This window comes from Arctopsyche grandis, chromosome 11 (genome assembly GCF_051622035.1).
Source record: "Arctopsyche grandis isolate Sample6627 chromosome 11, ASM5162203v2, whole genome shotgun sequence".
In the NCBI taxonomy this organism is placed as follows: Eukaryota; Metazoa; Arthropoda; class Insecta; order Trichoptera; family Hydropsychidae; genus Arctopsyche; species Arctopsyche grandis.
Genome location: NC_135365.1, coordinates 9,360,273 through 9,376,548, shown reverse-complemented (window position 1 = coordinate 9,376,548; position 16,276 = coordinate 9,360,273). Strand labels below are relative to the sequence as shown.

General features: G+C 31.8%; 1 protein-coding gene across 2 annotated transcripts in view; it reads left to right on the top strand.

The window, feature by feature from the left end:
- Ndae1 (Na[+]-driven anion exchanger 1) overlaps nucleotides 1-8,211 on the top strand; it is a 39,647-nt gene extending 31,436 nt beyond the window's left edge. Inside the window, exons 7-12 of one of the 2 annotated variants that reach the window (XM_077441688.1) lie at nucleotides 1,212-2,284; nucleotides 2,365-2,517; nucleotides 3,543-3,692; nucleotides 3,772-4,437; nucleotides 5,430-5,672; nucleotides 8,090-8,211. In XM_077441688.1, the coding sequence (XP_077297814.1) occupies nucleotides 1,212-2,284; nucleotides 2,365-2,517; nucleotides 3,543-3,692; nucleotides 3,772-4,437; nucleotides 5,430-5,672; nucleotides 8,090-8,119 (2,315 nt within the window). In that variant the 3' untranslated portion in view covers nucleotides 8,120-8,211. Of the gene's footprint in view, nucleotides 1-1,211; nucleotides 2,285-2,364; nucleotides 2,518-3,542; nucleotides 3,693-3,771; nucleotides 4,438-5,429; nucleotides 6,018-8,089 lie in introns of those variants that run through there. The other variant, XM_077441689.1, reaches the window with a different exon arrangement.
- Nucleotides 8,212-16,276: the final 8,065 nt, after the last annotated feature.

Genomic DNA, 16,276 nt, shown 5'->3' with positions numbered 1-16,276 from the left:
GGTATAATGCCTCTAATCTCGATTTGCACATGAATATTTTTCTACTGCGTGTGTGTGTGTGCGCGTGTGTGAGTGTGTAATGTAGAATATCCTCCTTTTGCATGAAAATTTCGACGTCACTCTGAATTTTTCGTTGTTGATTTGTAATTGAGCCAAGTTAGACGTATAATTGATCCACTTTTGGATACTCCGTGATTGCAGTGGACGAAAACAGTCAACAGGCTCCGTCGAACGCCGGTGCTCTAAAACATGGAGACTTTGGTCGCTACCTTTCCATCCCTGGAGCGGGTAAATCCGCCTTTATTTCATACTTTTGCTGTTTCGTTGTTCCAGAATATGTTACATTTTTCATTTCAATCGTGGGTGTTTTGAATTTTAATGCATGTCTGGATCAGATCGCTTGTTTCATCGTCGCTTTCGTATGTAGAACCTTTATTCACCGATCCCATTGTATTTTCTGTGTAATGTTTTGCTTCATTTTTTTTTTCTTCTGTTAGTTAGTCTATTTTTATTTTATTCCCATTAGCATGATTTGATTACTGCCTCATTGACTTGATTTTTAATTAAATAATACGCGCAATTTAAGGGAAATGTCACAGTAGTTGGCCGGTATTTGCTGAAGTAATTAGCCACTTGGAGTTTAAAATTCAGAACTTCAAAACCTTTTTTATTTGTGGAACGACTTTTCTCTTACACATTCTCTAATTACAATCGAGTTACAGAGAAGGGCTTGATGATAGCTAATGACATTTTGTAAATGAACTACGAATTACTTTCCAAATTTAGCCAAAGTTCCAAATTACAGATGAGTTCGAATAATTACAATTCCACATTCATCTTTTATGTACATATATTCAATTCTAATTAAAGTTTGAAACTTTCCAATAAAGGACCAATTATTGTAATATTAGTTAGCAATGCTGAATCTTCCCAATATTACAAATATTTAGGCTTTCCTTTTGATTCAATTATTGATTCAACACTTTGCATAATAAATTTGCACCAAAACTAAAAAAAATGTAACCAGTGAACTAAGACAATGCATTTGATGATAAAATTACACCAATGTTTTTTTTATCTTTAAAATCCATGTAGACCTGGCAATTACTGTGATCTCCGCCTTATTACTTTTATGGCAGTGGGAAAATTCTGGTATATAGAATTTGATATTTGATTTGGAATATATTTTGATTTAACGCTTTAATTTATAGGAAATGAAGAAGGTATGACGAAAAGCTCTAGTGCTGTTTCAATGCATCGGATAAATAGTGCTGGAGATATTCCGAATGGAGATGCGAATCATCGTAGCAACACCCACTTCATGAGAAAAATCCCCCCGGGAGCTGAAGCCTCCAACATTTTAGTCGGAGAAGTCGACTTCTTGGAGAAGACCCTGTCTGCCTTCATCAGACTCAACACGGCCACCGTCATGGGTGGTTTGACAGAAGTACCAGTTCCGACCAGGTTTATCTTCGTCTTACTAGGACCGACGTCCAATAACTCCAGCTTCCACGAAATAGGAAGAGCCATGGCTACGCTCATGTCCGATGAAGTATTCCACGAAGTAGCGTACAGGGCTCGCAAAAGAGATCATTTGTTGGCTGGAGTGGATGAATTTTTGGATGCTGTGACTGTTCTGCCACCAGGCGAATGGGATCCTGCGATACGCATTGAACCACCAGCTGCCATTCCATCTCAAGACACTCGAAAAAGACCTCAAGAAAAGAAAGAGAAGTACAAAGAAGAAGAAGACGAAGAAGAAGAAGAGCAAAAACAAAGAGAAGAGTCTGGTTTGTCAAGAAGTGGAAGGCTCTTCGGTGGTCTAATAAACGACGTAAAAAGGAAAGTACCATTTTACTGGTCTGATTTCAAGGACGCTCTTGCTTTGCAGTGCATAGCATCTTGGATATTCCTTTATTTTGCCTGCTTATCGCCAATCATCACATTTGGAGGACTTTTGGGTGAAGCCACTGGCAAAAACATGGCCGCCATGGAATCACTCGTGTCTGGCTTTGTTTGCGGAATGGGATATGGGTTCTTCTCTGGACAGCCTTTGACTATTTTAGGGTCCACCGGACCCGTGCTAGTGTTCGAAACAATAGTGTACGAGTTTTGCAAGAAAGTCGACTGGGATTATATGTCGTTCAGACTCTGGATAGGCATTTGGATCGGAATCATTTTGCTAATACTAGTAGCTATAGATGCGAGTGCACTCGTATGCTACATTACCAGATTTACTGAAGAAAATTTTGCAACATTAATCGCTTTCATATTCATTTATAAGGTACATTTTACGTTTCTTCAACTTAATATTTGTTGAGCTTCAGCTTAAGACTTTATTTCAAGTCAATGTGATTTTTTCAGGCTGTGGAAAATGTAATTGTTATTGGGAAGAATTTCCCTGTGAATACACATCCAAATATTGATCTTAACTACGACTGTTTCTGTTCACCTACCAATTATTCCACTGTCAGAGATGAGTTTAATTGGACTGATTTGGATAAGGAGTCTTGTAAGGTAATTTTATCTAAATACGATGTTTAATTTCAAATATATAGATAAAATGTATGAATATAAAGTTGTCGCAAAAGTTCAAATATATGTTACAATATAGTCTCAGTGTTCACTTCGCTTTGTGCATGAACATACTAGTTTATTCATACACGAACTATTGGTTTTAGTTTAAGTGCTAACAGTCAAAAGCTATCTTCAAATAGACACCAGGTGTCGCTTGAAAGATTTAGCTGTCAAAACGCCAAGTATTTCAAAAGAAGATCCTATGGAAACCAAATTATAACGTTACTAAAATTCCCGCTTCCGCTAATATTAAAAGTATTGCAATACATACATAAAGGATGGGACAAATGATTGACAATATTTAAACTTACGCCTAATAGTTTGTGCATGAACAAACTATTCCGTTTTTTCAATTTTTTTTCTTTTGTGTACACTATAACTGGCTAGATTGGTTCGTGTGTGAACAAACTCGTATATTCATGAACCGACGAAACGTACACACGGGCTGTAACATGTATACTTTCATAAGGGTGCAATTTTTAGCATGTCCAAAAATACCTTTTTAAGGACTTCTATTAATATACAGACCCACAACCATTTCAAAAATACTACTATCCACATTATTTTCAGTTATATCTTCATGAAAGCAGATCAATTTTATTTTTTTACTTTTAAAATTTATAGGTTGGACACAAAATAGTTCTAGGAGAACATAATGTCTATTTAAATAACATTTTCTAATATTTTATAAAGCTTGAAAGTCACCGGATATCATATATGTACATATAAACGAAATTTACCATTTTAACTGGTGTTAGTAAAGTTCACCTGATTTATAATGCAATATATGTAGATTAGGGTTGTATTTACTAATATATGAAGATAAGATTTGCTTTATTAAATTTTAAAAACAATTTCAATGTACAAAAATTATATAAATTATGCGGCAACTTAATATTTAACATATGCAGAATAATATTGTTTGTTCTACATTGGCTATGACATTAAGAAAAAACTGTTTTTAGATTTATAATGGAACGTTAATCGGAGATGGCTGTGATACTCCACATTATGTACCTGATGTATTTTTAATGTCTACTATACTTTTCTTAGGAACATTTATACTTTCAACCACATTGAAAGACTTTAAAAATGCTCTCTTTTTCCCCTCAAAGGTAAGCTAAATGAATATTTTCAAATGTACTACATATATAACGAATTAATTGAATTAATTGCAAATACATATATTTTCAGGTACGACAAATCGTAAGCGACTTTTCAGTAATCATTGCAATTCTGTCGATGACTTACCTCGATTACAAGGTCGGAATTAATACCCCCAAATTAGAAGTTCCGGGTGAATTCAAACCCACCCTGCCCAGTCGAGGCTGGGTTATATATCCATTCAACAGAAACCCCGTTTGGTCTGCAATTGTAGCAATTCTTCCAGCACTGCTAGGCACCATACTCATATTCATGGATCAACAGATAACTGCTGTCATCGTCAACAGAAAAGAGAACAAGTTGAAGAAGGGCTGTGGATACCACTTGGATCTATTCATATTGTTAATTTTGATCTTGATCTGCTCTGCTATGGGACTGCCATGGTTCGTAGCTGCGACTGTACTCTCCATCAACCATGTAAACTCTCTGAAGCTGGAGTCAGAATGTGCCGCACCGGGAGAAAAACCACAATTTTTGGGTGTTAGAGAACAAAGAGTCACCCATATTTTAATATTCCTCATGATTGGATCGTCGGTATTGCTGACACCAATGCTTAAACACATTCCAATGCCTGTGCTCTTTGGAGTATTTTTGTACATGGGAGCAGCATCGCTAAAAGGATTGCAGTTCTTTGATAGAATTATGATCATGTTCATGCCTCAAAAGTATCAACCGGATTACATGTTCCTCAGACAAGTATGATCAAAAACATTCAAAGTAGTACGATTGGCATATTTCTTAACGCTTTCATATTGCGTTTCTTAGTTGGGATGATTCGTTGTATCCATAGATATAGAATAACCATAGATGCGCCCTTACGCTCTAAGCCGGTCACCCTGTTGGACCATGCACAAACCAAGTAGTGCATGGTCCAACTCTCAGTAGCTAGTTAGCTTTTAAGTAGGAAGGTCGATTGAAATTATGTTACAATTACTCAAGAAAACATAAAAAGGCGGATGGCATCACATATCATATGTAAGAATTAATATATAATGTCTTCAATTGTAGTAGTATTTTAACATATAATGAAATATCGGCGCGATGTATGTAGTTTTGTATGCAGTGATTGAACAGCGGTCGACAACCTCTGCCACAGATGTCTCTAAATGCACACGTATATCTTGTTGGCACTGAAGGAAATTCAGAAATCGACATTAAGTGTAAAACTACAAACAATGAACTAAACATTAAAGTGTCAGCTTTCAAATTGATCCTTGTGGAAGTTACTAATATTTAAATATTGTAATAGTTAATGATGGTTTTATTATAGTAACATACATTTGTAGTTTAATATAGTGTGTATAGCTAAATATTTTTTTCTTAATATGGCCTTATTAGTTTGGTTTACTGTCACGCGGAGTGTCCAATAAAATAAAGTTATAAATAAAATAAAACTTCAGTGCATGTACATATGTACATAAACTGGTTGCTGACCACTGACGATCGTTGCGTCGACCTTTTTTTTCACCACTTCCCCGCTAGTTAAACCCCCCGCACCCCTCAGCTAGTGACGACAAGATCTTCGACCAAAAGCGTACGTAATGGCTTATCTAGGGTTATTCTATATCTATGGTTGTATCGTACTTTTATCCTATCCAAGCTGGTTAGACGGCGTTCTGAAATTTGTCAGTCTCGTTTTGATATTAAATTCTAAATTAAAAAATAATTCTTCATCAAATTTTTTTTAGGTGCCCATCAAGCGAGTACACATGTTCACTTTGATACAATTAGGTTGTTTGATTTGCTTGTGGGTGATAAAATCGTTCTCTTCGACGTCGATTCTCTTCCCGCTGATGCTCGTAGTCATGATAGGTATTCGGAAATCCCTCGATTGCCTATTCACGAGAAGAGAACTGAAGATATTAGACGACGTGATGCCTGAAATGACAAAGAGGAACGAAGAAGACATGAGACATTTGGATGATGTTGAGGTGGGCTGGAAAGGCAGATTGCTTGGCTACTTTAAGCGAAAATGAAAATCATCAACATTCGTCATTCTTTAATCGCCATTTTAGTATTTCTTTTTTAATTTTTATAATCGTTTTAAGCTATTACGAACGCAAACAGTAGCAGTCATGAAAATTGTATTATTTTGATATTACTGTAAAATGCACATGTATTGAATCGTTTAGAATCACCCTTTTATTTCCATCACACGTAATTACAGTTTATTTGCACGATAAAAAAAAGATTTTGTACACGTGTGTGCGAGTAGGTACCAATTGACAGACTACCGCGTATTGACGTAAACACAGCGTACAAATAATACAACTAGAGCTGCATAAAATGTGCAAATGAACTGTACGTCAGTGCTTTCAACAAGTAAAAGTCACATTCCTATTTTATTATAGTGCTTTCACGGTATGTTTGAAACATGTGATATTACTATACTCCATTATTAGAGTTCCAAGAGTTGATTTAGTCATTTTAGATACCTAAAATGATTTTAGCTCGAATGATTATACAAACTTTGTCGTGAAAACAAGGTGTAATCGTAACCTATTAGTATTTAGCATAAATATTATATATTAATGTATGTATATAATATAAAATAATAATCCTTTCATAGAAACAGTACTTGTGAATAGCACTGTAATAATATCGTTTTTTTTTTACATATGTCCGTAGCACAAATTTACAATAGTTGTATTATTTGCATGATACAATATTTTATACTTTGTTAGCATTGAATATTACTAATATAAATGTTGTAATTGTAACATTTACATATTGTAATGAGCTGAAGTAAGAAATTGAGCAGTTATCTGCTTTGATTTGTTTTTCATTATATTTATTAAGATGTATATTTGATAAGAACCAGCTCGTTACAGTTTCATTCATCGTTTGTCATAAATCTGCACAATTTTGTTACAAAATGTGATATGCGTCAATTATGTATGATTGATTTTATACATCAATTTTGTAAATTATATACAAAAATAATATTATATACTTCAAAATATAGCAGCACGTTGCAGGTTTCCTGATAAACCAATTTATGCCCAAACTCGATGCTCGAATTTAATATATAATAACAATGCAAACACTTTTTTATAAGTTTTCATATTATTTTGCACCCACCATTTATTATTTATTTATGAACGCGAAACCTATTTGTCCGATTCGGGAGTATTAAATTTTCGATAATGTATTATCTATATAATTTACTATTAGATTAATTGTTATTGAATATTGTTGTGTTTGGAAACTTTTGTTTAGAGAATATTTAAATGATATATTTTCGCATTTCAAATCCAAACTCCAATATCTGCTCAAAAGCATATAAAAAAAATACAAAATACATAACGACGGCATAACTTTTATAGCAATCATTCCTTCCTCAGATGTTTTCTGTGAGCCTTTACATATATGCCTTATATTGTAAATTATTCAGCCGATAGAAGGTTTTTGGAATATTATACATTTTAATAGGAATTTACACGACTATAAACGTATATCATAATTTGATAAACTAAAATACACAACTCATAATTTATATAGAACTAAATGTGTATCCAATTAAATATCAATTTGTATTTAAAAGTAGGTTGTGGCTATTTGCAGGTACTATATCTGTGAATTATTGGCTATTTACAGGTACTATATCTGCGAATTATTGGCTATTTGCAGGTACTATATCTGCGACAGGCGCAAAGCCTTCTGCGCATGCGCGTGAACTCTATAATCCGATTATAATTTCTTACATTTATACGATGTATATGATAATAATTTTCTAACAATTAATAATATTAACTAATTTGGATTATATTTTTTACTCTACGTCACTTTACGAGTTCGAACTAAATTTTAAGAGGTTTAAAACAAAATTTTAACAGTAAACACGCTGACAGTGACAGTTCACGCGCATGCGCAGAAGGCTTTGCGCCTGTCGCAGATATAGTACCTGCAAATAGCCAATAATTCACAGATATAGTACCTGCAAATAGCCAATAATTTGCAGATATAGTACCTGCAAATAGCCACAACCTTAAAAGTATTAAATATGCAATATTTGATAGAATTGCCTGTAAATGCTTTTATTTAAAATAATCATTTACGATTTATGTATAGGTAGGTATATTGAATATTGTCTTAGTTATGATATTAGATTGTGTCTAAAAGCATTCCATTTTATTAGTGAAACATTAAAGAAATGTACCAGAAGATTAATGTTGATTAGTATCTATGATTTAATGTATTTATAGTCTATGCAGATTGGCTGGTTTTTTCCAATTGCATTGCCTATTTGTTTGTGTTGCCTGATAATCAGGCTAAAGATTTTATTTAGTTATAGCAAAATTTTAATATTCTATGTTCAATGTTTTACAAACATGTTTTTTTAAAATAGTTCCAGATGACACGTTTAATTAAGGAATAGTTGTTACTGTATCCATACGACTGACTTCATTTAAAAACACATATTTAAAAAAAAAAATGCATTTTCCGAATCATCTATGGGAATAAAACAACCTGTTGTATTGCAAAAAATATTATACATACAAATATTTTATTTTTTCAATCAGATGTATTGTAAATGCTTTAAAGATCATGCTGTAGAAAGTTGATAATACATTTTTAATTATTATTATTATGATTTCATCTGAAATGTGCCAAGAATAATAAATTCATGTTGACCATTTTGAATTTTTATTTTTTTCTTTATTTTTTCTGCTTGATTCCACATGATTTTCACATTCATTTTGAATTGTCATGCTTTCATCGATCCTATATTTATATCATTAATAAATTGATCACACTTAAAATAAATTTTACACTGGCTTTTAGCATGGAAGCATGTTTTCACCTTCGGTGTATTTTATTTATTTGAATACCATTTTCATTTTCCACTATGACTGTATAATAGTAAGTCGTTTATTATTTAAAAAAAAAATAAGTATTTATAAGTGCTATTAATTTTTTTTTTTTTTCAAAAAAAAGTTAACACGGAATTTTTAATAATCAAATAAAAATATTATTATTCTTTGAAACATTGTAATGTACATATGTACTTATACAAACATGTATATATAAAATATATCATCATCTACAGCCGTTCAACATTCAATGCGGGATGAAACCTCTCCACATACATTCATATGTACATAATTTTACAAATTAACTTATTTATGAATATATAATATATTAATGTATATATATATATTTATTTTTTTGATCAATTAATGCTGAATTATATGTATAAGCAATAAATACTACACATATTATATTATTACTATTGTTGTACCTGATGAAATATCATCGCATGGGTGTTGGCATATTAAGTTATTAAATACAAAAAAAATTAAAAGAAATGTGTCGGTCCTGTGTTCAATCCGCACACGGTCGAATTTTTTTCAAATAGGTTTTAAATATATTTGAAAAATTATTTTATATATTAATATTTATATGTTATTGTTTACTTGAGGTGTGTTACATATGTACATACTGTTAACTTGAGGTGTGCGTGCATTCACACGGCACATTTCAGGCATTATTTCCTAACGTATGCGCGCTTTATGTGTTCATGCGTTGTTGTTTATTTGTACTTGGTTATGTACAGTGTGTTTTTTTTTATTAGAACAGTGACGTGCGGTTGTTCTTGTGTGATATTCATGAACAACTGTCTCGTTCTCCAACGAAAGGGTCTCTTAGACTGTATACGTTGGGGGGAGGGGGGTGGCCTTATGTTGAGGGCTTTAAGGGTCAAATTCCTTGACCTTTAAAGCGGGCTTAGATTATATTGTTTAATATAAAAAAAAATGGTAAAATCTACCACATATAAACAATATAAAACACCAATAGAAAGTAATCATTTAATTATTTAATTAAATAAATTTTCAATAGTTGGCGCTAAATGCTCAGAGACTTATTGCCCTAGAGGAAACATTAATAGCAAAAAATATACATATATAGACGTTTTTTGTTGATCTGTTATTATATTCGTACGTTTTTTTGGCAGTATTTTAACTGTAACATACATACATAAGTCGAATTGAAACGACTATTATAAAACGGCGATCGTTATCGCACACAGGCACACAAAATAGCGCTATTATATATTTGATTACAATAATTCACTAAAATATAGGAACTCTTAACATCAAATGCCTTGATATTTTTATTTATTTATTTCGTTAGGTACATTATTCAAATTAAATTTTATTAAAATATTTGAAATGTGTAAAATTTTTAAAAGGATATAATTAATATTTGTAAATTCATTTAATATATAATTAGTTAATTATCTACACAGCGCCATATGAAGATGATGCAATGTATCTGTTGCTAAGTTTTGAGTGAGTTTATATCCCTAAAAATTATTTCTCTTAAGGAACCATCTTGCGGTAACCCGCCACCCTATCCTGGCAATTTACAAATCCCGTTAGCAAATGGGAATGTAATGAACATTCCAATTACATCTATCAACATAACAGAGGAAGTTAACAAGACCGCAATATGGAAACAAGTTAACCATAGCAATACCAAAAACCATTTGTCAAACAAACTCGAAGTTGTCAAGCAAAAGCCCGAGAAAAAGAGTCCCAAAGGAAACGGGTATGATAAATAGTAAACTTCTGATGATCAATTACTGTGCGTTAATCAATGAAATCTAAGTATTGATATATTTTCAGATCAAAACTGAAGAAACTGTCAAAAGAAGTACAATCAGAAGTTGACAAACGACTTTCTACTATGCCCGAAGAGGAAGAAGACGATTTTCCAATCACGGTGAAGGTGGGAGATAATGCCTCTGATTCAAGATTTTAAATGTGGACCAATACAAATCAATTCCTGCAATTATGTTTGTCTTGCACCATTCCAGCACTCTATGTCTGTTTTCACAACACTTTTATGTTGCACTTTCATGTTGCATCGTTGTATACCTACCACCACCCTGTTCAATGTGATGTGTAAAAAATCGATGCGGTGCAAACGATCGACAAGCGCCAGACAGACTGAAGCACAGATTAACGACACGTGTACCTTATGCGTGCGCACTGCTCGCACTTACACTAAGCGAAATCTACCCGAAGTCCCGACATACCTACCCTGTATACGTTATGTGCTTCTGATACTTCAGTTCCGAATTTTGCCTTATTAAACTTGCCAGAAAGATCCAACTCAATTTTAATAATTACCATTTTAATAATTGCATCTGTGCACATCGAAAGGTTACTCGTCATCTGATGTGCAATCTATCATTCGTGAAGTCGAGAATTGCGTTTAAAGCAGCCATCCAGTTAATCTGTGGTTCAGTCTGTCTGGCGCTTGTCGATCGTTTGCACCAAACCCGTAAAAAATATTTTCAACATAGCTCAATGTTCATACATAGGTACTAAAATCAACTCTCAATCGACTACAACTAATACCCAAAATGACGTTGCCATGAATTGACATGGGTCCAAAAGCTACTATTAAACTAACTAACTAGCTAGTTTTTAACGTCATATTAAGTTTAAAAAACATAATTTTCTTTTAATTTATGTTTTGCATGACTTTGATCAATACATTCAATATTAGTATACCCATTATTTGAGAATTGACTGTACCAAAATAACTTGCATATTTGTATTAAATGTCTAAATTGCATGTAAATGTAATGTCATATCAATGACTCTTACTCACATACATACATATGTAAATATGCAGGCCCGGCCCAAGGGTATATGCACCCTTAATTTATTTTTTCTTAAAAGTTCTTGAAATTTTATGTTGAAGAAAAATATATTAAAGGTCTGACCGCTCTATGCGTCTGCGACACGAACGGCAGCGTGCGGCTAAATATTGTTTGTATAAAATTGTATGAGATATAACGCACTACGCGTCACGCGACAGACTTGCCTTTTGTATCAACTTTGCCGTGTTGTGTCGTGCTGCAGCAGTTGACGGCCGTATAGTGCGGTCAGACCTTAAGACTAAAACAATTAAATTTAAAATTTTTATTCAAAATAGGCACGTTTTATATATAAAAATGAATAAAACAAAATAAAATACGGATAACCATGAATAAATTCGGTAATGAAGACATTAATTTATATTCAACAAGGTATTGAATAATTTTATAGTGTGACATTTCTTCTTTCGAATATGATTGGTTAACCTTTCCCTTACGGTGCCAAAAACATCCGCGCGCTCCGATGATATGTATTTTGTACACATAAATTGACGTAATTCGTAATTATATTACGGAGGAATACAAAAATTCTGAACCTCGTATCTATTACATTTCATATCGATATTCCCATTATTAGAGTTGAGTTGTAGTAAATACATATCACAGGGGAGGAAAGGTTAAGATATTCAATTTCGTGAAGCAAATCCATCCCTAATATTTGATTTTTAAATGCTTTTTATTATTACGAAATTATGTTCACAATACATCTTATATCTATTTTAATAGCTACTGATCTACTGATCATTTTCTATTTTACAATTTAATTTAATTTGGTTAGTAATCATATTATTATATTATTCTAATTAGTACAGCATAATAAGAAAAAAAGCTCAAAAACCTATTTACAATTCTTATAAATCCTCATAATACATCTAATACATAATATAAATTAAAATCGATGACCTAAAGCAGTATCCTTAATATATGTATATATTGTACATACATACATATGTTTCAGCGGCATTTTATATAAAATACAATTCCAAATTACATTGTACCGATGACAGTTTGCTGTTTTACAAGTTTTATTCGTAAGTCGTTGATATTTGAGTCAATTTCCTGCGTTCCTCGTAAATTATAATATTTTACAATCAGTATTGTTACTTCGAGTAGAAAAATTAAGTTGAATATAGAATGTTTTATAAGTCCAAAGAAAGCCAAACTATTTATTTTTATTTTTTCAACTTAATAATCAAAAAAAGAAAAATGGGGGCGCCTCGCAGCGCCCCTTATCTATGATGCCTTAGGCAAGTGACTAGTTGAACCTTTGAGCCGGCCCTGTACATACATACATATATATGTACATATATAAAGTCCAATTTTATTTTGAATTTTTACAATTAAATATTATACATCAGATTCATTGATATGGTATTTAAATGTGATAATTTATATAAATATAACTTTTTATTTCCTAAATATAATTTTCCTTTTTTTTTTTGTTGCTTCTGTGTCACTCTATTATACAATTACTACTTAAAATGATCTTGAAACAGAAATATATTTTAATGGATGTTAAATTTTACTCTACTCCAAATATGAATAACACATAATAGTAGAAAAAACAATAAAATACTTTCATTATAATCTAAATTATTCATATTGTATTTACAAAGATTTGAATCAATCTTAGTCTTTCATTATTAGTAAGCTGCATGTGAATGGATTACGGGTTTAGTTTTCTTGTTTCGAATATCAGTGTTTACTATTTAAATTTAAGCTAATTTTTAAATATGACACTGAAATTGCAGAGTGATAAACAATATTGGAGTGACAATACGAAGAAAGACTCAAAAAAGGGCACATCTACTGAAACCTCCGTTTGAAATCATTCTGCGGAGATACATATGTATATTACATAAAAAATATATTTTTACACTTGAATTCACAACAAAAGAAATTAAATAAATCAATAAATCCCAAATAAAAATTTTCATTTGAAAAACTACGTATATAAAATATTCTCAATATGCCAAATAACATTTAAATATAATACTATTAGCGAATTTTAAAAACATTACTGCTCAGTTGAAAAACTATTACATCAACAAACAGCACAAATAATCCATTTTTTATGATAAATAACGTTTAAATAATTATTAAAATATCAATAACTACCCTTTAGCCTTGTTTAAACACCATATATGTAGATGTTTGAAAGGTATACGTATTTTTGAATACACTCCAATTTATTCAAAAATACATTTTAATGTTTTATGCATGTGAAAAATTACAGTTTCAAAAGAATTATCATTTATTAATTCCCTTAAATTAATAATGGTAATATAATAATGACGGCAAATCAGTCTTGACATAAAAAGACTGTTAAAGAATTCGTTCTCATTAATATGTACTGTTTTTTTTTTTTAATTGAAAATGATTTTAACTAAATAGTATTTTATAATGTCTATAAAAACTGAAATTTAATATATGAGGGTATTATTTCGAATAAAATATTACATATTACGAATATTATGCATTCACCATTTCGATCCTTGTTGACCTTTTTTGACTGATCTAATATAATTTAGATGAATTATTACACTTACTTAATGTGAAACAACCATTTGTGTACGTATTTTTGTTATTATTATATAAATATACATGATATTAAAAGTATCAAAATGTTTTAGTAGATATTAGTAAGACTGCTGAAGAATAAACATAATTTTAGTAAAATATATTATATTTATGTATGTGTTTAGACTCAAATATTATGTATTATGTGTACCTACCTTGTGATTTTTCATTATTGGCATTTTAAATTAGTGTATATGTGTGTACAAAAAGTGGTAGTATTTCAATGAAGGGGGCTCTTCACTCGCATCGTGTGCGGCCGCGAACACCGTTTGTGTGAGTCGAAATGTGAGTGTGTGCGTTTCGCGCGTTGTGGCGTTCCCCGTATTTTGTTTCCCGACGAAGGGACGCGTCACGACGACGAAGCGAAACGCACACACTCACATTTCAACTCACACACACGGTGAAAACGTGATTCTTTCGTCGCCGAGCTGTCGAATACCGGTTTGCGACGTTCCCCGTTATTGGCGGGGAACTCTGTGCGAAGTCCAGTGGAGTAGCTAGCATTTCGCAGAATGATGCAAAACATCACGGCCCATGCTCGATTTGAAAAAAATTCACCGTACGCCACTGATAAACTTGCGTATAAGCTAAGTAGGCGTGTCAATAACAAATCAGGCGTGGAGCCGCTCGACTGCGAAAACATTTCAGAAACGAAATCTTACTTTAAAGTTTAGACGAAACAACTTTGGTGTTGAATCGTATATATGAGAATGTTAGTAAATTACGAAATTCATACGAAGAAATAAAATCAGGAGCGAACAAACTGGACAGGAAGTGGGGAGAAATTTTTGCATCAGGGCCCAAAATTTCTAGCTACGCCACTGGCGCTAAGGGGTTAGTAAAAAGATGTCACCACACTCATTGAGTCGCGGCGCGATTTTCACGGGCGAGTGAAGAGCCCGCATAAAATGTTAATGATTTGTGTAGGCAATATCATTTAATTTATAAACAAAATCGCCTGCTTTTATAAAATAAAAATAGATAGTAAGTGAATAGATAAACAATTTTAGTATCCTGAAAAACGATTTTTTTATATCCTTACAAAAAATGTGATATTTTATATAAAACATCTTCAATCAAAAACAACTTCAAAAATGTAGAAGTCTCCCAGGACTTCTGTAAGTATTTTTCACAATAAAATTTCTTTCCTCTATTACTACATACGTATTTGAAGATGCATTATCAATTTCAAGTATTTATTTCATCACTCGGGAGAATTTTTGAACGTTTTTACTTACTTATTGTGTTGTCCCATTAGCCAACTTCGTTCTAAGAAAATTAAATTATTACAATACTATTAGATATATATATTTTAAATTGTTTAAATGTTTCTATGAATATGAATGAATAAATTATTTATTTAAAAAAAAATTATTTTGTTTGATTTCATAAATTTATGTCTGCATTTTTTTTTTTAAGTTAACTAAGACTCTTATTAGTTTTTTTTATTGTTGCTTAATCAAACTTCGTTCCAAGAAAGCCACTATGGATGATATATCCCATTGGAAATACCGTCTTTTAAATGATAAAATGTCTACATTTAAATGATAAAATAACCAGTCGGCAACAAAACAAACGTTCTATGATAAAAAAAAACTGGAATTAACGCACATTTTATGATAAAAAACTGGAATTTAAGAGTTGCCAGACGTTCCTATTTGAGTGGGACTGTCCCGAGTTCAACAGACAAATCCCGATTTAACAAAAAAATGTATGTAAATAGAGATGGTTTGCTTCAAAAATAACAAATTTAAATCCATTAAAGTCTTGTCCTTGAACCAAAAATGAAAATCGAATTTTCTTCAATTGCAGAATTAACAAAATTATTTAATATTATTTGCAATTTTGACCTTCTATACGAAGATGTCTGTTTATTAAACAAAATTTTACTCAAGCAAACGAGAAGTGGACAATATTTTTTAAAGATCATTCCGCTTGCATTAATGTTTATAAAATTGTGGCCCACAACCTTTCAATTCTACATTCTATTGCAATTTGCGAAAGAATATTTAGTCTAATGAGTGCAACCTGGAGAAAGGAGAGAAACAGATTATTGTTAGAAACCGTAGAAGCTGAATTAACGCAATTGTAATGACTTTAGAAGATTTTTATCAAGCAAAGCTGGCGAACATATTTTGAAACAAGTTAAAAGCTAGGAAAAAAACTGTTATGATTGCATATTTTTTTGCATTCAAACCAAAATAAAATTTTCGTAATTGTATCCATTATATCTTAGTAACTATTAATTTCTGTGGATTATTAAGTGACTATTTTTATAAGTTC